This window comes from Pinus tabuliformis, chromosome Q, assembly GCF_031772625.1.
Source record: "Pinus tabuliformis cultivar Carrire ecotype Pingquan chromosome Q, CPIR1, whole genome shotgun sequence".
Taxonomy (NCBI): domain Eukaryota; kingdom Viridiplantae; phylum Streptophyta; class Pinopsida; order Pinales; family Pinaceae; genus Pinus; species Pinus tabuliformis.
The window spans coordinates 105324590-105348790 of NC_142296.1; the positions used below are offsets into that span (position 1 = coordinate 105324590).

General features: G+C 34.9%; 2 protein-coding genes across 5 annotated transcripts in view; both read right to left on the reverse strand.

The window, feature by feature from the left end:
* LOC149218450 (NAC domain-containing protein 54-like) overlaps positions 1 to 6745 on the reverse strand; it is a 32565-nt gene extending 25820 nt beyond the window's left edge. For 3 of the 4 annotated variants that reach the window (XM_089384050.1, XM_089384051.1, XM_089384053.1), the window contains exons 1-2: positions 6356 to 6745; positions 4470 to 4747 (exon numbers count right to left, since the gene is read on the reverse strand). In XM_089384050.1, the coding sequence (XP_089240176.1) occupies positions 4470 to 4747; positions 6356 to 6518 (441 nt within the window). In that variant the 5' untranslated portion in view covers positions 6519 to 6745. Of the gene's footprint in view, positions 1 to 4255; positions 4748 to 6355 lie in introns of those variants that run through there. The other variant, XM_089384049.1, reaches the window with a different exon arrangement.
* A 7158-nt stretch (positions 6746 to 13903) lies between these two features.
* LOC149218451 (uncharacterized) lies at positions 13904 to 14665 on the reverse strand. The gene has a single exon (XM_089386561.1). It carries the CDS (start codon positions 14663 to 14665, stop codon positions 13904 to 13906), a length of 762 nt encoding a protein of 253 aa, XP_089242687.1.
* Positions 14666 to 24201: the final 9536 nt, after the last annotated feature.

Sequence of the window (24201 nt, forward strand, 5' to 3'; positions counted from 1 at the left end):
TATAATTTTGACTCAACATGAAAGAATCAAATTTCTTGTACCATTGTCGAGGCAATTGCTTCAGACCATAAAATGATTTCTTGAGCCTGCAGACAAATTTCTTGTTGCGATCTTGAACAAACCCTTCCGGTTGTTCCATGTAAATCTCCTCATCTAAATCTCCATGTAAAAATGCAGTTTTAACATCTAGTTGTTGTAATTCTAAATCAAGTAAGGCAACTAATGCTAATACAATTCGAATTGAAACAATTTTTACAATTGGTGAAAATATCTCATGAAAATCAATGTCTGCTTTCTAAGAAAAACCTTTCGTGACCAGCCTTGCTTTGTACTTGTCCTTTGAACCATCAACACCCCTTTTCAATTTGTACACCCATTTACATCCCACAGTTTTTCTGTCTTTAGGAAGTTCTACCAGATCCCATGTGTCATTCTTGTCTAATGCCATCATCTCGTCCTTCATAGCTTCTTTCCACTTTTCACTTTTAGAACCTTCTACAGCTTCCTGATAGCACAAAGGTTCATCATCGTTAGCGGTTAAAGCAACTGAAGTAACATAATCATCATACCTTCTAGGAGGACGTTTAATTCTCGTGGACCTCCTTAAAGATGTTTCTGGTACTTCCACAATTTGTTGATTATTATCTGTAGGAACTTCTTCATGATCTACATCTGAAACATGTTCATGATCTACATCTGAAACTTGTTCATGATCTGCATCTGAAACCTGTTCATGACTTACATCTGAACCATGTTCATCTTGACTATCATCAGTATTTGAACTAGTTTCAAACTGAATGTGTTGAAGCTTAGATACATTATCCTGTTTCAATTTATCATCTACATCTGGATTTTCAAGTAAGGATTCATTAAATTTAACATCTCTGTTAATGATGATCTTGTGAGTAGTAGGATCCCACAATCTGTATCCCTTAGTCACATCACCATATCCAACAAAGATATATCTTTTTGATTTAGGATCTAATTTAGAACGTTGATGTTTTGGAACTAGAGCATATGCATCACAACCAAAAACTTTCAGTTTAGAATACTCACAAGGATGACCTTTCCATACCTCTTGAGGAATTTTGCATCCTATTGCAGTGGATGGTGATCGATTTATCAAATAGCAAGTTGTAGCAACCGCTTCTGTCCACAATTCCTTCGGCAAATTGGCGTTACTCAGCATACTTCTTGCTCCCTCTAAAAGAGTCATGTTCATGCGTTCAGCAACTCCATTTTGCTGAGGAGTATACACAGTGGTTTTATGTCTCTCGATCCCAGCTTCCTTGCAATTATTATCAAATTCCTTTAATAGTTCTTAGACATTTAATAGTTCTTCCAGTGATGTTTTCAAATAATGCTCTAAATTGTTTGAAAACTGTAAACACATCAGACTTCTTCTTTAACATGTAGACCCACACTTTTCTAGAGAAATCATCAATAAAAGATACAAAATATGACGAACCTCCATATGAGGTTGTAGGAGACGGACCCCAAACATCAGAATGGATATAATCAAGGATTCCCTTACTAGTATGTTTTCCAGTTTTAAACTTCTACTTGCTTTGTTTCCCAAACAGACAATGTTTGCAGAAATCTAACTTATCAGACTTTAAATTAGGAAGTAACTTATGATCAGATAAAATCTTTAAACCTCTTTCGCTCATATGGCCCAACCTTTGATGCCATAAACGAATAGAATTACTGTCGTTTTCGGACACTGTAGAAACATGATCTGACTCTGTTCTTCCTTCTAACTGAAAAATATTTCCAACCTTCTTTGCTTTCATTACTAGTAAAATTCCTTTATAAACTTTCATTACTCCACCTTGAATAAAGGTTTTATATCCATTAGTGTCTAGTACTCCTAATCAAATGAGGTTTTTCCTTAGTTCAGGTACATGTTTTACATCAGTTAAAATTGTATTTGTCCCATCAAACATTTTAAGCTGAATGGTTCCAATTACCACAATGTTACTGGTGACATCATTTCCCATGTAAACTACTCCATCATTGATTGGTTTATAAGTTTTAAACCATTCCCTATGAATACACATGTGATTTGATGCTCCAGAATCTAACAGCCAATGTCGATCATGACTAGACAAATCAAATGATAACACTTCATCACTCATACCTGTCTTGGATGCCGACCCTGTATTTGTCATGTTTGCTTCTTTCTTCTCTGTTGAAGAGTCTTCTTTGGATGCTTGCTGTCTCTTCCAACAGTCCTTCTTCAAATGTCCCGATTTGCCACAAAACCAGCACTTTACCTTACTCTTCTTCCCTTTCGATTTTGAACGCGAGTCGTTGTGCTTACCGGAGCGTCTTTTTCTAGAACGACCTCTAGCCATCATTGCTTTTGATGTAGAGGTTTCGGAATTTGACCTCTTCCTTGTCTCTTTAGACAACAAAGCTCCAACAACATCATCAAATTCAAGGGTTTATGATATACTTAAACTTATGGAAGTAACAAAATGATCCCATGACTCGGGCAACGAGCATAATAAAGTTATAGCTTTATCCTCTGATTCAAATTTTACTTCTATACTTTCTAATTGCACCAGGAGAGTATTAAAGACATTCAAATGATCAATAATAGTTGTACCTTCCTTCATGCGCAGACTATACAATTGTCGCTTCAGAAGAATCCTATTGGTTAAGGATTTTGTCATGTACAGCTTCTCAAGCTTTGTCCACAAACCAGCAGCAGTTTTCTCTGACACGATGTTAAACAAAACATCATCCGCCAAACACAGTCGAATACCGCTCAGAGCTCTTCCATCCAATTCATTCCATTCATCATCTGTCATGGTGTAAGGCTGTTTGAATTTTCCCAACAGCGCCTTCGCCACGCCTTGTTGCACAAGTAGATGATGCATCTTCACTTTCCAGATTTCGAAGTTATTTTTGCCATTGAACTTCTCGATCTCAAAACGAGCACTTTGAGTTTTTGCCATGTTGTAACAAACAGAATCTCCAATTCCAAATTTAAAAATGCATTTTCTTTATACTATAAAATGCCTCTGTCGTACCGTGTAATTACAATTTGAAAAGAAAAACAAAAACTTGCAGGTTTACCAAAAGGAAAAATTGCTTGGTGCTCCTCGACAGCGGAAAACCCGCGCCTGAAACAAAATAAACTGCCTGGCGCTCCTCGACAGCGGAAAACCCGCGCCTGAAACAAAATAAACTGCCTGGCGCTCCTCGACGGCGGAAGACCCGCGCCTGAAACAAAATCCGTGCAAGGCAGGAAATTGGCGCGATTAACCCTTTCGTTTCCGCGCCAATAGCCCTTTCTGGCGCGCTGGCACGACTGTTCCTGGAACTTCCGCGCCAATTGGCGCGACTGTTACTGAATAAACCGCGCCAGCCCCTTCTTTAGCTCAAAATTGGCGCTGTTGTTCCAGCCAAAACCGCGCCAACCAAAAAAGCTTCACTTTCCGCGTCTCTGTCACACGTACCAGCTCCACAACCAGAGACCTGTAGGTTATGGGCCCTCCACGCTTCCGCTGCGCCGCTCTGATACCAATTGTTAGACCAAACAATGCGCAGCGGAAATAAAAATAAACATACATACACAGCACATACAAAATCACAAAACCATAACACAAAGATTTTAACGTGGTTCACCCAACCAATCTGGGCTACATCCACCAGAACAGAGGCATCGGCAATCTTATTATTCAACATGAGATTACAACAATTTTAATTCTTCACACATACTCTCAGCTCACCCTATTTTCTCTACACTCACAATCCTCTACGGGATTACATTTCTTATAGCTGGAGTATAAAACTGAATCATAAATTCCCTCACAACAAATATAGGATGCATTAACTCCTCAAAAAATACTGGAGCTAATATAGCAACAAATCCTATTGTTGTCACATACATGAGATTTTTTCCAAAATTAATTAAAACAGAAAATCTCAACAAGTGTTGTCCTACGAAAAAAAACACTGAAAACATGGAGATTAGGTGTCGCTTTGTTGATGCAAATTTGAAAAATAAAAAAATAAAGATGGCATTCCCATGAACTCCTTTTAATGTCGTTCCCATTCCTTCAAACATTGTTCCCTTAGCTTTGCTAATTCAACGCTTACATTTCTTGAAAACCCTAATACCTCTTATTTGCCCAATACTTATTTCAGATTGGATGGCAACTATATAAGAGCATTTCCATAAGTGCACCATATCTAATTGTCTATCACAATCCAATTACACCTATCATACTAGTCAACCATCTAATATTCTTAAAGCCAGTTCCATGGAACTCAAATGGGACTTTTCTAGCTCATTCATTATATTTTAGCCTTGAAGTAAATATCTTCAAAACAAAAGAGGTGTATGTATCTATCTATGCATATGAATATGGATGGTGTTTTCAATAATGATGGTATCCAAACAAAAACATTTCACTTAAAAACAGCATCCCAAAGAATGAATAATTCATAAATAATACCTGCAAACAAGGTCCTGCCTCACATTCATTTTCCTCAAGACGATATTCATGCATTATCCAATCAGTTCGTTCACCTTGTGGAGCCCGGCCTCTATAGAAAACTAGAGTCTTTTTTATTCCTACTGTCTTTGCTCGAGAGTAAACTTTACGATCCCTTCCTGTGGCTTTCCAATACCCAGCTTCAGTAGCCCTATTAGTGCGTGAACCATTCGGATACTTCCTGTCACGAGGACTAAAGAAATACCACTCCATATCACCGCTGGGCAGGAAGGATTTCTCTGCAAAATTGCAAAAAATTCAAGCGTGAGACATTGTACTCATTGCTGAATTTTACTTATCATATAATCAGGTCCAGGAACATGTGGAACATCATGTTTCTTAACACCAAAATTTAATTTACAGGAAAGATTCGTATGCAAAACACACAAGCTCATTTCAATTATGAAACATTATGTATATTGAATTTAGTTCAAAGAAAAGAGGTGTCAACGGTCAACCTATGCAAAGCCAATTTTTTTAACACCAAAATTTACTTTACAGGAATAATCCGTGCAGAATTGCACAAGGTTCATTTCGATCATGAGTCATAATCCACTAATTACTGAATTGTAGTTAACATGAAAATCGTCTAGTTAACGTGAAAATCTTTGGGAAACTATGCAACAGTAAATCATCATGTGTCTTCTTACCAGAATTTTTACACTTCTGCAGACCCAACTGAGAAAATCCAGGTTATCCCATTAACTACTGTTACTGAAAAACTGAACATAACTGTTCCGGGAAACTTGATAAGCTGCATCAGTCCACTGTCATTAATAATTATTATCGATATACATATTCTAAGCTAAGAAGCTGTGAAAATAATACTTATTCAATGCTATGCCGTAATATTTCAACCGCCAGTGGGAATAAACAAATATTTCTTTGAAGTAATACTACCTACATCTATTTTAATGTACCTAACTGTTAATACTGTGGAATGTTCTAGTTTAATTGCTTTAACACAACCTACGATAACCAAAAAGTTACTGTCTCTATATTTAGTAAATTCGAATTTACTATTGGAAGCACTAGGAATCAGTAAGCCCTTGCATTTACTATTTACCAAAATTGACTTTAAAAGTTCAGTTGTATTCTCTAATTGAAATTTTCATTAACATAACCAGGTTTGGCAATCTGCAAGCCATTGAATCCTTGAATGTCCCCTTCTTGGAACCTACTTAGCAGAGCCACCTGTTCCGATTTAAAGTCATCCTCTTGAATATGTTTCACCCTATTGGCATTCTATGTAAACAGTTAAAGAAAATGGGGCCGCCATTCGATGTAATCACATTGAAATTACTTCTAACATAACCACCCAAGGAATTTGATGGACTAATTCTGTGAGCTACTACCCAAAGATAGATAGGTTAGAAGACTTGCGAATAACGGATGCCTGCCACAATCCAATACAGTACTTCAGTAACTTCGACTCTGTTCAAACGATCTGCTGTTATATCCTATGTTACTATAACCTGCAGTTACATTCTCTGTTCCTAAAACGTAGGGTTACCAGGGTTTAAGTTAGTGAGTGAGATTCATTAACAGGTAGGTTACTACTGAAACCTACTTTAACATGACCTGCGAACACGAACCAGAAACGCAACCCATGGACCATCATTTTACAAAAGACCGCAGTTACCACCATCATCTCAGCTCGCAATTCCACTTAAAAGTCTACCATATGCTAACCCCCAATTAATGGGTCAAAATGTAAGTCTAAAATTTCATTGCCGCCGCCATGAGAACTAATGCCTAAGAGAGATTACTTCAAAAGCATAATCAAATTACTACTACTTAGCGAGATCCCATAAATCTGTCGATCAGGAATATAAAATTGAAGTTACCAGGCAAATCCCAGGGCTCGTTTCTGTAAAGGTCGACCTCGCTAATAACCTCGATCTCTGCTTCTTTAAGGCCATGATTGAGTTTGCCCTTGAGATAGCAGGAGATAAGTTCTTCGTCAGTGGGATGGAACCTGAAACCTGGGGGTAACGCTAATGTTCCCATGGGCAAAGAAGGGGGGTCGATTCCCCTCTAGGTCGATTCCCCTCTACCACCTCTTAAGCCTAAGAGGCGAAACTAAATTCCACTCACCCGTCTCCCTTCTCCCTTTTTTTTCGTTCTTGATAATTTATCTGCCGTCTTTCTGTGCTGGTGGCTGAAAATGTCTGCGCCCACCTATTATTTGTATGTCTCTCCGCCAAGCCCAACCGACATACTGTGTAGGCCGTCCATATTTGCAGAATAAAAACCCAAAGAAAATTGGGCCAGATATTTTGCGCACACGTGTCGCTCTTCAGTGATTACTGGGAACAGTAACAGGGTTCGTATTTGGGTTGGATAGATCGATCACTGTCGTCGCTCTCCCGTCAAATAACGGACACCTAATGCGTCCATATTTGGAGAATAAAGTCCAATGAAAGTTGGCCACATATTTTGTGCACACGTGTCGCCCTTCACTGGTTACCGGTAACAGTTTGGGCTCGTCGCGCAACTCGCTCTGCCATCGAACCCAAGCTTCCGTAAGTAGACCCTTTTTCACCTTTCACAATATCGTGAGATACGGGGAAATGGAGTTGTTTAACCCGCAAAGGAATTGATTGGTTGGTTAAAAGTGGTCGGAATTTGGTAAAAAAATTTCAAAAAATTTTGTCGAAGCAGTGTTTGAATCGTGTTTTTTATGGTGGAAATAGATTCAGCACCATCAAAAACGTCTAAGAGACCTAAAATTTTGAAGTTTAACAATTATAACTTGGATTTACAAAAATTCTTGCTAGATTTTCTCTAAATATCACTGAAATTTTCATAACTTTCCGAGCAACTCCTCTACCTCGTTAGACTAGGCGACGAAGATTTCAGTGCTTTTCTATCCCTTATCTAACTAAATTTCTGGGGGACTTTGTTTTTCCGCATTTTAGCAAGAGGAGACATTGTAATTTTCGAGCTTTATTATTAGCAAAGTTTAACTCTAAGAGTATCAAAGATAATTGATCATGTGATTTCCTATTAGTAAGGTGCTTTAATAGTAAAATTTGACCAATTGAGCTAACCTTTAGAGCTTGTTATTTTTATTTTTATTTTATTTTGACCAAGTTAAAATGTTTATATTTTTTTACATAACGTTACAGCATCTCTACCATACTGGATTTCACAGTGTTTCAATTGACCATGTACTTCTTATTAGCAAGGTGTTTTAAAAGTAAAATTTGACCAATTGAGTTAACCCTTAGAGCTTATTATTTTTATTTTTATTTTTATTTGATTTTAACCAAATTAAAATGTTTATATTTTTTTACATAACTTTAAAGCGTCTCTACCATACTGGATTTGAGAATCTTTTAGGCAATTAATTTCTTTTTTTATTATTGATAATTATCCAAATAAATTATAATTTAGTTAATTTATATGATTTCTTAAATTTTAGCAATTTAGAAATATATGACCAAATAAGTGTTTTCGAACTTATTATGGATTAATGCCTATTAACATTTGCTAACCATTTAAATTATATAATAACACTAATTTTAATCAAATATAAAAAAATTTAATAAATATAAACTTGAAATATAAAATTTTCAATGAATATAAATCTAAAATAATAAACAAATGGTGATTTTGAAATTTTGTAAATTGAAATTTCAATAATTTTTTATTAAAAATATTTTACAAAATAGAAAATTATTTAAATATTTTATTTAAACTATTTTTCATGAGAATAGAAATTTAATAAATATTTATAACTCCATTTAATATAATATCAAAAAAATTATAAAATTTATTAAATTAATTTAATATAATAATTAACACAATATTTGAATTGTTGAAATTTTGTAAATTGAAATTTCAATAATTTTTTATTAAAAATATTTTACAAAATAGAAAATTATTTAAATATTTTATTTAAACTATTTTTCATGAGAATAGAAATTTAATAAATATTTATAACTCCATTTAATATAATATCAAAAAAATTTATAAAATTTAATAAATTAATTTAACATAATAATTAACACAATATTTGAATTGTTGAATTGAGGCTTCTGTGATCCATATCAAGTTTTATGAGAAAAATTTTCAGCATAAACCACATAATGATACATTTGTCCACTATTTCGAACCAAGAGTGTGGTTCATAGTAAGGACAAGTTGAAGAATCAAATCATGGCTGCATGTTAAATAGGGAGAGCAAATCTTCCAACGACTAGGTTTGACTAGGAAACGGCTATATCGGAGTGGGTAATTAGACTAGACCAACGGCCATATTTGACCAGGTATGACTAGGAAACGGCTATATCTAAGTGGGTAACTAGACTGGACCAACGGCTATATTTGACCATGAAACGGCTATATATTAGACTAGACCAACGGCCATATTTGACCAGGTATGACTAGGAAACGGCTATATCTAAGTGGGTAACTAGACTGGACCAACGGCTATATTTGACCATGAAACGGCTATATCTGACTAGCCAACTAGACTGGACCAAGAAATGGGGACAAGGACTAATATTATATTTGATAAAATTATTTAATTATAAAAATATTATTAGATAAATAATTATTCAATATATTAATAGTGTTTAATATCAATATTATTAGTATAATGTTTTGAATGTCATTAATGTATAAAATGATAAACTTATTAAATGCTATATATGAATGTTATTTTAATATTTTTATATTGGTCTTGTTTATTATTTAAGTAAAATGTTAACCATATTTGTGTTAAAAAATAATAAATCTAGAGAATATTAACAATAATAATCAAGTAAAATGTTAACATATTTAAGTTAATATGTTAATAGTAATTTATTAATAGATCTAGGGATTATTAATATTAATAATAGTATGGATCTATTATTATTTTTAATATTCCTAAATATATAACAATAATAATAAATTAATTATTGTCTTATAAATTATATTATTATTATTGTTATTATTATTATTATTAATGGTTTGGGTAAGGTATTAATAGAATTTATTAATTGAATATAAATTTACGAGGTTAAGTTATCTAATGTAAATTTGAATTTTCCGCTTATATCAATAATCATCTATAATAAAAAAATTTAACTCATTAAGTTAGTTATGAAATAGATCATTTAATAAATTTAAGAAAAAGAAAATGAGGAAAATTTCTAAAAAGACTAAAATCGAAAAACAACTAAGGAGAAAAAAAACAAATTAATTAAAAACTTTACTCATCTATAATTAGGGATAGAAAAAAGATTTTTATGAAAAGACAATTAGTTTAGATTATTAATGAAAAAAGGAAAAAAAATGAGTGACCTTAAGAATCAAAGAAACGAATAAGAACTTCGAACTTTCCTTTTATGTTTTAATTCATTATGATTACTCTGGTGCTAAGTAGAATTTCCATCATTTTATCTCCTCTAAGTGGTAATTGTCCCAAGTCTCGAGACATTTTGCATGGTTATATTTTAAAAAAAGATTAGCGAGTGAACAAAAGAAGTGAATGGAAAAATATTAAGAGTAGTAAAGTCGTGACCCACGAGAACCTCAAGATGAATTATTAATTCTGTGGAAGGGCCTCGAGATTTAGGAGTCATTCCGTATATTTGTAGTGTTTCCATTAATTTAATTATATGATTTCACATATCTGATTTATTTAGATAAAAATGGTAATTAAATTTTATAAATATTATTTTATAAGATTATATAGATATTATATATATTTTTAAATTTGTAATTTAGTCGCTGATTTAATGGTTTTAAAAATTAAATTAAATGTATATTAATAATAATGTGTGTTTTTAAAAATCATTAATATGGAAGAAATGTTGTAACGTTTTGTCTTCTCAATAAAAATAATAAAGATAAAAGTAAAAATAATTATGAGTTAAAATACATATAAGTTATTGACTTATGGTATTCATGTGGAATATAGTTTATTTAAAGGGAGGAAGACTAATCTAGATTCATTTGAATTCAGGATTTACTTCCAGAGGTATCTTGACGTGAAAACCTCTTTCAAAGTGAAATAAGGATGGATCTAAGCTGGTATATAATGAATAGAGAAAATTAAGCAAAGTCTTTTGGTTGAAATCGCATAAGAGAAATTTTTGGCCGACACGTTTCGAACCAACAAGTGTGGTTCATCATCAGGACTAGATGATGAACCACGCTTGTTGGTTCGAAACGCGTCAGCTAAAAAATTTTCTTATGTGATTTCTACGGAAAGACTTTGCTTAATTCATTATGGATCATAGAAGCCTGAATACAGAATAGAGAAAAGTTAAACAATCAATCAAATTTAACTATTACCTTTCACAATATCAATAATGTTAATGTTATTACTTTTATATATATTACAAAATCACTTCTATAATGTCATGAACATTTACATATCCAAAGTTGTCGAAAATGTTTTAATGCATTTCACAATAACAATAATAAAATACAATTAAACATCGTTTTATTTCATGTTTCACTTAACAACAATAATAATAATAATAATAATTTTATATATATCTCGAATAGGCTCCTCTAGTAAGCTCATTCTCCCCATCTTCTTCGGGTGAGCCCTCCTACCTCGATGGCCCCTTGAAGTCACCCACCTGATTTCTTTCTTTTAGTAGGTACCAAAGAGAGCGGTCAGCCTTGATATGTAGCCTAGTTGGTTGAAGCCCCCCTTGCCAAGTCTTTGGCCCCCTGTCATGAGGCGTGGGTTTAATTCTCCTTGGGTCCATCAAGGTCAGACCTCGCAGTTTGAACCAGTTAGTGTGTGGCCCCTTCGGGTGGGCACGTGGGCGTTATTCCGTGGAAGTAAACACCATTATTCAAAAGAAAAATGAAAAACAAAACCAAAACCAAAAAGAGTGGCCCTTCCACAAGTCTATCCCCTGGTTCAATCTCATCTAGCAGTTGGTCAGTATCAGGGGTCCCTTACCGACTTGTTTTTCTCTCTTTCCCCATAAAGGTCAGGTCAATTAATGGAAGTGGAATGATAGTAGATGAAATTAGGGTGTTTCCTTTGAGTGTTTGGTCTTCTTATTATTATTATTATTATTATCCAATTTTAAGGTCACAGCCAAACCAGACACCAAATTGGTTTATGAGACCCCCTTGTTTGTGGGACAAGGGACCCACCTTCACTTTAACTGCTAAGCCTACAAAGGCATACATACTCTACCCCCTCTAGTTTTGAACCCGTGACCTCTTAGGAGAAAACACATGCTCTTAACCATTAGGCCGTGTATTTTGAGTGATATGTGTTGAATTTTAAATAATTTTTTAATTTAATGAATATTTTGATGGGTTAGATAGAGTAGTGGACGAACGAAGAGAAAGCCATAAAAGAGATGGAAGGACTCACGAACATAGGTTATTGGTGTATCCCCAACTTAATTACCTTTATTGTGTGAATCATTCAATGTCTCTATTAAATTAGAGGTTGTAATTAGTATTGAGAAATTGACAACTAAGTATCATGTTCAAATGCAAAAATATATTCTTTAAAAAGAAACATCAATATGTATATGTTTTAGTAAATCTGCAAAATCTATATTGTTTTAGTGAAAATTTACAATTATCTAAGTTACTTTTATTGTATTTTAATCTCGTGAAACAACATCGAAAAAATATTGAAGTTTGTGTATATATATTGCTAATGCATACTTATAATATGTTCTTCAACTTGCTATTTAAGATACTGGCACGAACCACTACAATCATGTCAAGCGGGAAAAATCTTATAATGTAACTTAGTTCTTCAATTTTGAATCAATATCTTTAATTTTTTGTCCATTTGATAGAAAAATAAAAGGATAATATGGAGAAGCCCCTAGGGGCGTAATGCAATTGGTGATATCTATGACAATGAAGTGTTATGTACCAAGAGGTTCGATGTTCAAATCCCCTTGATTTACCCGTGTTTACTGAAAGGGTTATAGTGGTAGTGGTTGGAATCACCCCATGTCATGCAAATACGAAATCGACCTAGTGACAGGGGTCGAAATCGATCGTGTGCCATTTAAGTACAAAATCCAACCTCATGCCATGCAAGTACAAAATCCTAACCTCGTGTCATTCAAGTACGAAATTCCAACCTAGTGTCAAGCAAGTATGAAACAATCCCGCATTCCTTTAAGTATTAGAGAGAAAGAAAAAGCGAAAAATAATAACATGAAAAAAATTATCTTTAACTCATAACTTGAAAAAAAAAACACTTTAAAATGTCAAAACTCATGAATAAATACAATATATATTCTTTTTTTGTTTTTTACAAGAACGGTTATAGGATTGCATTAGATACTTCGCATAAAGCCACAACACAGATTACAGATATTGGAGGTGATTTCTGAGCACCTCTCCAACAAGAGGATCAAGGCGCATATGCTTATGATTCGTCTCTTCTTACATTTTACAATGAACTCTATTTCTGTTATTTGCCCAAGCTTGTGAATGCATACAAATTGCTTCAATAAAATGCAGTAAAACATGGAAGATAGGGGATTAAGGAATTGGATCCCACGATGTTTCTTTGTCTCTGAGAATAGCCCCAGCAGGTAACTGGGCTACCTTGTTTGCTTCAATATCCGCCTCTTTGTTGTTTATTCTCAGCACATGGAAAAATTCCAATTTCAAGGACTTTGCCATTGCTTTGACTCTTGTGATCGTCCTTGCAAGACGCAAATATGTTGGAATAGAGTTTGTCACCATTGTTTTGATGATGACCTGTGAATCACCAAAGACATTAACCTCCCTGAATCCCAATTATTTGAGCAGCTTGATCCCTTGGAAACGAGCCAATGCTTCAGCTTGCATGCTAGAGGAGTGACCTAGTCCCCAAGCAAATCTATGGATAGGAGTTCCTTTTATATTTATTATGAGCCCTCCCGCACCAACGATTCCTGGATTTCCCTTAGCTGCCCCGTCAAAGAAGAGAGAGGGGATTGTTTGCTTGGAAATCCAGGACTGAAAGTCTTCTTCATTTTTTCTGATTTGCCATTCTTTGGGAGGAATGGGGATGATAATCGATTTTTTGAATTGGACACTGAGTGCAGCACCCAACTGGATCTTCTAGGAGAGGATTGAGAGTCTCCCATTTCTCCTTCTTCTTCTGACTCCTTAGATTCTTGGACTTCCTCCTCCTCTTCTGAGAGCTTTTCTTTGGATCTCTGTGCGGCACTTCCACCTTTGGTCGAGACGGAGGGGGAAACTTTGGTGGAAGAAATTTCCTTTGGGATCTCAACCTCTTGGGAGGCCACGATTTCAGATCCTAAGAGCTCGAATTTGTTCTCTTTGCCTTTCATGGTTGATTGTTGAACAGGGGCCGTCTAAGGGCCTTTATCATTTGCAGTTGCAGTCTTCTTGTGAGAGGACTTGGTGCGCTTGACTTGGTTCCAACCTTCTTCTTTCCCTTTCTCTTATGTCCCATTGGACGGACAGCCTGTGGCAAAATGGCCGTAGACGTGGCATTTCTGGCATTTGAAGGGCAGTTGCTCGTAGTCGAGTTTTTTTACATGAGTCCAGGGACCTATGATGATTTTGATGGCTTCCGGAAGCCCCACCTCTAGATCTACCTCCACGCAGATTCTGGTGCAATCGTACTGGTCTTTATTATTAGCCCAATCTATAAATTTACCTAGGGTGTTGCCTATATGATTTAGTGAATCCCAATTCCAACAATGCACTGGGAGATTAGGGAGTCTCACCCACACCGGGACCGCTGTGGGAACATCCACTGCCGAATCGAAGTCTGGCGTCCATTTATTCAGATACAATCCCTGAGGACCCAAGAAGTAAGGTCCATTTTGGAAAATCAAGTCTTTGTCCTCTTTTGCAGTGAACTCAAATAGAAAATAGCCTCTCCTGAGAAAGTATGAGGTTACTCTGTTTTTTATCAAGGGTGCCCAGTTCTTGGCAACCCAGATCTCTGTGGATTTAGGGGATAGCCAAAGCCCTGTGAACTGGCCAATGAGGGCACGATCTGCTAGAGACAAAGTGACTTGGATCGGCCCATCTAGCGAGAGAGAAATCTCGGGGATGTCCTCCAATTTCTTCACAAACTTTGCAACTTCGCCTTTCTTCTTCTTTGGCAAGGATGTGAGCAGAGAGTTGAAAGCTTCAGAGGTAGAAGGCGGAGGAGGAGAGATGGGAGGCCCCTGAGGAGAGCCCAACACCTCCATGGAGGCGGGCGACCTCGAGTAAGGCCTAGCCAAGCCGATCTGCGGTAGGCGGCCACGTTCTTCAATGCTGCCCAAACTCCTCACAAGAGCGCTCACACTGTTGCAGAGCTAAATCACGCTCAGATTATCCTATGGACAAGATCTTTACATGTTAAAAAGAAATACAATATATATTCTTAAAAATATAATTAAAAATATTCCAATTCTTATATTTATTAAAAACATAAACAAATTACAAATACCATTCATAAAAAATTAAACAAATTCTTATACTTATTAAAAAAAGTTAATTAATTAATTAATTAATTTACGTTATACAATTCATACTATTATAAACATAAAAATTAAAAAACTAATCTTCTTAATACTATAGCATTGCTCTAATTCCTTGCCATCATTCACCAAAAATAAATTAATATTATATCATTGCTCTAATTCCTTGCCATCCTTCCCCAAAATAAATAAATTAATTAAATAAAGACAAGGTATAATTATTATGATGATGTTATACTTGCTCGAATTCCTTGCAATTATAACGATGTTATGATTCTCCTCACAATTTCAAATTTAAATAATGTAAAGCATTAAAATGGTACAAAGTGCAAGGATGGATTATAGCTACCAATAAATAGAGTTTGAAATAAAGAATAATGTAAAGCATTAAAATGGTACAAAGTGCACGGCAAGGATGAATTATAGTTACCAATAAACAGGGTTTGAAATAAAATAAAATAAATATATTTAGGATTTTAAAATTTATTAGGGTTTAATTTTTTCAAAAAATTTAATAAAATAATAAAAAGAAATTATTAAATATAGATAAAGAAAATTTTGAATTTAGGTTTTTGTGATTTATATTTTATTTGAGAAAATTTTGGTAGATCACGTTGAGAAGAAAGAAGCACCACATCATTATTGAGGATTCTCAAGTCCTTGCAAAAATTGATCATTTCCATCAATGTATATTTATGGAGACTATTGAGATTGAAAAATGTCCAAGTCATTTAATAAAAATGATGGTTGGAAAATAAGTCGTTGTTGGATCCCTTCTCTTTATTCCTAAATTTTCTCCTTTAGTTTCTTTTTTTATCCCAGCTTCTTCATTTCTTTACCTTTTCTTTTTGACCTTATATTTTTATATTATTTATTTATTTTTATTTTTATTTTTTCATTATTATTTTATTAATTTTTTTAAAATTATATTTATTACTAATAATGATACTTTGGTTTTCGCCTCTTTATATTATGAATTATAATTTATATTACTTCTATATTATAACATTATTTAATAAATTAATAAATAATTTTGTTATAAATTTAATAATAATAAAAAAAAATCATTCTAATTATTTAGTTTTTATTCTCTTTTGTTATATTATATTTTTTTTAAGTAATTTTTTATAATTTTTATTTTTAATTTATCTATCTTTTATATTTTTTATTTGTAAATATTTTTTTTCTCGGCAAAGCTATCTAATCTATTATATTATGTACAGGTAAGCATTACATTCAAAAAGACAGGCTGCCCAGGGCCGACTGTGGCACCTTGGGTAGCTTTACTTGACTCAGAATTCGCCCTCGCAGGGGCAGCACTTCCCACATGACAAAACACAGAGTTGTTTCCAGGTCATACCAAAACGGCCCGCGCAGGGGCATCAAACAGACAGACGCGTAACAGACTTTGCAAGGCCTACTGCCTATACTACAGTGAACGTGAACATAAACAAGAACTGAAAAGATACAAACATAGATATTTAGCTTAATCCAGGCCTCGACCGAGACCCAAAATCTATACCAGACCTGAAAGAGAGAAATGTATGACATGGTGTGCCGCTGGGGACTAATCTTCAGGTTTTTCCTCAATAATTCTGCACCAGCCTTGGCCTTCTGGGATGCCTGCCCACATTGCCATAGGGTCCTGCGCTGTGGCCGGCGTCTCCTGCTCTTGAAGTCGGGTAGGGGACTGCTGAAGCTCCTTCTCTGGATTTCCCTCTGCAATTGTCGGCTGCACCACTGGGCGTTTCTCCCCACTGCCCTCTGGAAGTACCTCAGCGGAGACCGGTTGCATTCCTTCTTCGTTCTCCTCAGAAACCTTTGTAAAAAGAACTGAGATGTGTGCGTTAATGCCAGCATTATCCCGCGAGCTGCCAAGGGTAAAAATGACTGAGCCGAACGCTGGAAGCATGGGCGCTCCATCATTGGAGCTGCCGGCCTCCAGGAAATGACTGGCTGGAATTGGTGTGGCTCCCGCCCTTCTATGGCAATAGCAGCAACAACAGTGATGGTGGACATCCGCTGCAGGGGGGCGTGAAGACTCACCGCGCCCAGAACCTCTTCTACACGGCATTCTTTCACGCGGGCGCGCCATGGTTTCAGCGACGCCCACAGCTTGTTCCAGAACAGTGCTTGAGGGCCTGTTATGAGTGCGATCACCCCCAATTGAGTGCTGTCCCCCAATTGTCCCGAAGCAGAGCTCAACCTTACATAAACAGTACCCAGGATAAACAAGCAGGAAGCAATCTTCGTCAGAATGAATGCCTTCGCTCTCAGCATCAATAGCGCAACGCTTTCTCTCAGAGATGTGAGTTGCTTGCTCTGCACTCTGAGCCCAGAACAACAACATGCCTTCCCTCTTAAGCCAGCTGACATTCCCTTGGATTTTGCCCGCATTGATTGCCCTCTGCAATCTCGCCATCGTTCCCTGCGTCCTCATTAAGGATCCTGCTCTGCTCCTCCCGTCTTAACGTCTCGGCGGCGAGGGGCATTTAAAATCCCTTGTCTATCACGTGGCGGCACATGCTGGGCATGTGGCTCCCCATAACCTGGCGCGATGACACCCGCATTCGGGGTTTTATTTGTAAATATTAATTATATTATTATTATTTATTGTTTTTCCAAATGTTCAAAATTCGATTATGAATGAAAAATAATAAAATGGTAATAAATAATATTAATAAAAATAAAAATCAACAAATAAATATAGTCATAATTTAATCAGTGTTTTTTTGAGTTGAAAATGATGGAAATTCCGATAATATTTTGATAAAATACTTTATGGATTTTTGTAAATCCAGATTATAGATGTCAAACTTCAAGATTAAATAATTAGATAGTTGTCAAACTTCAAGATTAAATAATTAGATAAATAAGTATATAAATTTTGACTGTTAGGAGTTAGTGTTTGCATCTCTACTCTTTATTAACTTGTTATTAGCTGTCTGGGTCATGTTGTTTGTTTGTGGGACAAGAGACCCACCTTGGGGAAGCCATTTGACTGCTAAATTTACAAAAGCATACATATTCTACCCTCTCTAGTTTTGAATCCGTGAGCTCCTAGAAAAAAACACATGCTCTTAACTATTAAGCCCACTCAAATTATATTAATTTTAATATATATATAAAAACTCAAACTCTCCCTTCAATAAAAACACATTACCTCTCATTTGTTATACTGAAAAAATGTTGTCCCCGGGAAATCAAGACTCCGAAAAAATAGGGGCGCCACTTAAGAAATCTTTGAAGGCCAAGAAGGTGGCATGGCAGTAATGGTGCCATTAAAATAGATATACCCAGGGAGATGACGGGGATTAAAAATATCCCAAAAAGGGAAATTTACATAGACGGCGCCTTCAATAAATCTTTAAAAACTATGGCAGATCGAGAAATAGTCATATCAATTTTTTTTTAATTGCAGCGTAAAAAACTGGAAAAATTTATAAAATATATTGTTTTGGGATAATCCACTTGTGTTTAACCAGTGGAGCCTGCAACAAAATATCTGAATACTTTGGCAGCTTGTTCAACTGTGCACAGTGCCACATTCAATTTGGTTGGCTCTCACAGAGTTGAGGATTGAATTAAATGCAGGTGACAGTGACCAACCAACTATGATTTTGGCGTCGTTTTCTTCTTGCTATCCACATCTTCGTTTTCAAATAGTTCCACGTCATCTTTTATATTAACTTCTTTTTTTCGCAGTCACCGTTATCTGCTCAACGAAGTTAAAGATAAATTATGAGACAGATTGATTTTTTTTTTTTATGGTTTTTGTATTTGGCTCTTTACTTGTGAAATTTTACAATAAAGGCTTCTAGTTTCACTGATTTGCAAGAGTACTTACTATCTCTTGCATTTTTGTAGAAGTGTGGGAATGCAAGTCAAGATCAGCTAAGCGAAAGTAGTGGTTTTCTCTAAGAAAAGAAAACATAACTAGTATAAGTTCTACTATGAAGGTTGTGGATTACAAATACCTCGAAATTGACTTCAACAAAAATCTAAGCTAGGATGGTTGAAAAAAAAAAAAAAAAGGGAAGAATTTTGGGGGGTTGGAAAGCATTTCATGCTTTTTAAAATAGATGTAGAGAGGTAGAGTTATGGCACTAGCAAACCACTCAAACTCATTTTTGGGCTTCTCGTGATTCTCTATGGTTGTGAACTATGGGCCAGCAGTAAGTTTGACATGTAGTGGAGACAAATTGAGAAAATTAAGAAGTGTTTGATTACAAACAAATTCAAGATTAAAAGTGCAGTTCCTTATGCCCTTATGCTATCTTGTTAAGTGAAACATGGGTTGCTATGATGCGAGTCATAAGGTATTTTAACAAAATTGAGCAAATAGAAGAGGGTAGATGGCCTAAGGTTGTGTTGAATGATAGATTGTGCAACAGAAAAGAAAAAACAAAAACAAAAACAAAACAAAACAAAACAAACAAACTTAGATGCAACAAAATAACAAATGGTTTAGTAAATGGGGTATTTGCTTGAATGCGTGTCCCATAAACAACAAAGAGATAAAATCTTTTGTTATGGATAAGTTCCACAAGTGTACTTGGGATAAGGAGGTGGGAAGAAAGAAAAAGTATTATATTGAAGTGTTCAGTTAATGACTAATTCTCAACAACTCCATTGTGAAACACGGCTTTGGAAAAGGCCAAAAGAAGTGTGGGAGGAAAGAGTACCCATTTGTTGTTTTTCCGAAGAAAAAAATAAAATAAATAAATATAAATTAGAATGTAAGGTCTTCAAAAACAACAGGGAAATTTATGCAAATATGTTCGCAGCTAGCTCTGGGATAATCTATTTAGCAAGAGGTTTGTCCAGAAGCTGAGAGCATTTATTGTGAAACTTCACAGAAAAATGGTCGAACACATCACGCAGTTGAAGAAGCAATCTATGCTATAGGCTATCTTTAGCCTCCTGAACAAGCAATCTATGCTATAAGCTATCTTTAACCTTGTGAAAGTTAAAATAATTTATTTTTTTCTTTTTTAATAAATTATTTCAAAAACACCAACCAAAACTAAGGTGGCGACGAGTGTTGGGTTAATTGAGTTGAATCTAAACGAGAGATGGTAAAATCATGTGGCCTTAAATTAAAGTATGGGCTTTATGGTTTAGAAATACCCCACATGATTCATGGTTGATGGTTGTGGAAGAGAGCTTTTTAAATAGTTTCACGACATCTTTTATATTAACTCCACGTGGAGAGATATATGCCTCATATGCACATGGTGGGCAGATATCTACCTCATGCATGTGTTTATCTGAACTCCACCTAGACAAATATATACCTCATTTGCATCCGGAGATTCTAGTTGTAATTTGTTTATTATATTTTAAAATATGACATTTTTTTTTTTCAAAAAAAATCTACGGATTTGATATAAAAACATGAATCTTCTAAAGTTGACATTCGCGGTGTTTTTTAAATTAGTTACAGTTTGAAATACACTTAAACAATTTAACTTTTTTTATTTTACCATATTAAAATAAGCATATACCATCCTTATTCAACAATCTTAAACATGGTACAAATGCATAAAATTAGTAACAAAGAATAATCCCTATAAAATATATCTTAAATTACATATATAACAAATAATCTTTATAAAAAAAATTCAATTACGGTTAAAGGTTAGTAAGTGGTTGCTATATGCAAAAGTAATAATACCAGTTGGTTTATCTACCCAGGCCTAACCCCATGGGCTTTCAGGGGATTTGACCTTGTGACTTTTCAATTGGCAAGGTACTTAGCAACTGGAACTCGACCAATTGAGTCATCCCTTAGGGCTAAATACTAGCAATTGCACCACATGTCATGTTGCAATGGAAACGTCGTAAGGCACCAGCATAAGAAAGAGTAGCATGAAGAAAGAAGCTCTGATATGTTATGTGATTTAATTGAATATCTAAATTATAAATATAAATGATTTTATTTAAAAAGAAATTTTAGGTTTGGAGAAATGTTTGGATAAAGAAATTGGTTTTTTATAGCACGACACATTAAGCCTCTTCTATAAAAGAGTTCAAGTTGTTAAACTAAGTTATATTTAATCGATATCCAATCTATATAAATAAAGAAGGTAATAGAGCTATATCAGAATTTTAACAACCTTCACGCTCCTGCAGATGCAATTGTACTGGTAATAAACATATAAGAGCTTCTTCATCTTCCCATTTTTTTTTCCATATCTCGATGTTTTCTTGTCATCTCTCTACTTTATCCTTAGCTTAGTTACGACAAAAGAAACCCTATTTGGGTCTTGACTTTTGTTCAACATCTCTAGCTCTTCTAGTGTCCGGCTCTTAAACTTTGCTCTTCAATTCCTCTAATTCGTGGCTCTTCATGCCTCCTTAGGTTGCTCCTCTTGATGGTAGAATCCTCATAGTCCTCAAGTTGTCTGCCATTCAGAAACCTTCCTTCTAAAAAACAAGTTTGCAGATGCAGACTCAAACATTCTCTGTTGCAGAAGCAAACATGCAGTTTGGAATGTTGCAGCCACAAAAGTTTTATGTACACATGGACACTATCATGTTCTGAACAGAAAGCATGACCAGGGACACTATCCAAAAATATCATGATGAGAGCTAACTACCTAGGAAAGCAAGCAGTGCATTATGATGCTACCCAAACATACCCTGCTGGCCAAGAAGGAAGCAATCGATCTAGGGTCGTTTTCCTCAAAATCTGGATTAGCAAACCGACGTCCTCATCTAAATGTCCAACTGGTCTAGACTCTGAAGAATGTTAAAGTTAATTCATTCATTATTCCGTGTATTTAATTAATCCAAAATGTATAACATATCAATATTCTCGACTCTGAAGAATGTTAAAATAATTCATTCATTCATTCCATATATTTGAGTAATCCAGAACGCATAGTAGATGCTTTATAAATAGATAATATTGTCGCTAAAGTGGGATTTGTGTAGCACATAGCAAGACCCATTGAGTGAAAATATATAAAGGGTATTATATTTTATCTTTATTGTCGTATTTGTAGGGTACAAACAGTAATTACAAAATGTATGCTCATAAGATGACCAAGAACAGGGAAACATGCAATCCCAATTTGAGAAATAGTACCATTTCATGTTCAAACACAAAACACTTTATTGATAGGATATCAATTTACTAAATCTGAAAATGAAGGAGACAACCAATTTGTAAATCTATGGATTTGATTTTACAGTCTTAATAGCTTGTACTGGATCATTTAATTTTGCTCCTGTTACTTCTTTACCAATCTTTTCACCCTTCAAATTATTGAAGGTGGGCACAACCTTGAGTCCGAGCTCCTTTGCCAAAGGTTGTAACCAAAAACATCAATCAAAAGCATTAGTTTAAGATATGTTAGATATCACAAACAAAGGAAATATTTAACAAGCAATTGAAATATGGATTTGAGAAAAAGCATGAGGAAAAACAGTGTGTTCAGGCAATGCCACTTTATTCATTAAAGAGGCAAGTGAATAGGAGCGTAATAAATATTTGATAGACAAAATGCAGTGCCATAGAAGAAGCGAGATGATGAACTTAAGTCATGATGTACGTCAAGAAAATCAATAGACCTTGTTCTCCTGGTTGTAGTCAAGCTTCAGGAACACAACATCGGTGTATTTCTTTGATAGTTCTTGCAGTTTGGGAGCAATAATCTTGCATGGACCACACCTTCAAAGGAATTCAAAAAAAGGAAGCAATGTTAGAAAAATAATTGCTTCTTACTAAAATAGATTTATCATTAGTGATGTTTAAAGTTTCTTAAACCACAAGGATCGAGACCTTTTCTGGATAGATTTTCTCATATTCCAAAGTATTATACAACATGGAGCATGTCATTAATCCTTGTCTGACAATATGAAAAAATGACCTAATGGATCAAGGGGGAAGAGGAGGGAACCATCAGAAAACAAAATAGACTAATTTTTGTTATACATGCATGCCCCAGGACACTGAACAAAAGCCCACATAAAAAAAATTGCCTACCCCAACAGGGACGCCATTCGGTATGGAAATATCCATGCCCACACTATCATATATTTTGGGGCATTATCGGTCACTTCTAATGGTTGATTTGACCCTATGATTTACTTGCTCCTTTACAACTCATATATTTCTTTAGAATTCCACAATTATTTAGTGCCAAGGCCCTGTTTGATACACAAGACTATCCCCTGGACTTGCAAGCCATGGTGCATGATTGGCCTTGCCTTCCTATTATGATGGAAACATCTGAAATCTCCATTTTAGATTCCAAGCCATGCCAATTAACCAAGTTATATCTTTGTCCAAGGTAACCATCATTGAGTGCTTAACTAGATAACAGTTCAAGGCAAAGACTCCTTGTTACATCATCAACACTAAGTAACAACTCATTGTATTTTATATATACCTAGATACAAACAAGAACATAATTCTCATCTAACTCGAGATTTTCCTACAAGGACACAACTAGTGACATAACTCATCATCCAAAAAAAATACCAAATACAAGCCATCATTTTCATTCTGCACCTAATGCAATCAAAACCATTTCATTGTGCAATCAACAAAATTATCCACCAAGAGAGTGAGCTCTTTCTTGTTCATTACTCATTCATTGACACCTGGAATGTACATTCTTGTTTGCCAACAAGAACTTAAAATACCAAAATATTTATGCTTTCTCAAGACAACAATAAAGACACAAATTTCAAGGATCATCATCCTTTCAACAAATGGTCTTGGATATAAGTGGTTAACATTAACCTTAACCTTCAATCGATGCCTTTACCTCTACCCCAAATGCCTCCACCTCGACTCCTTATCTTATCTTTGCTACTGAGTCATTGATTACTGCTTACGATGAAAATGATTGGTGAAGAACACATCCAGTTGGACCCATGGCTAGAGACCTTGCTTAAAGTCGATAATTCAAAGCACTAAAAAGGTTCATAGATAAATACTCTAAATAAGAAGGCTAGGAAGGAAGAAGCCTAATTCAACTACAATTTTCTTGTACTGAGTACTAATATTTTTTTGAGTACTCATTTTTCTTACAGAAAAAGTGAACAAATATTGGCATCCATGATCCTTCCTAGACAATCCAGTGGTATCGAACACTTGTTTTTCATTTGGAAAAAGTGAACAAATAATGGCCTACATGATCGAGTAGTATTGAATATTGATTCTTTTCGCAGGGTCGTGAATGCTAAAATTGCATCTTATTTCTTGCAATTTTTGACTTTAAATTATTTTTTATACATTAAAATAGGTA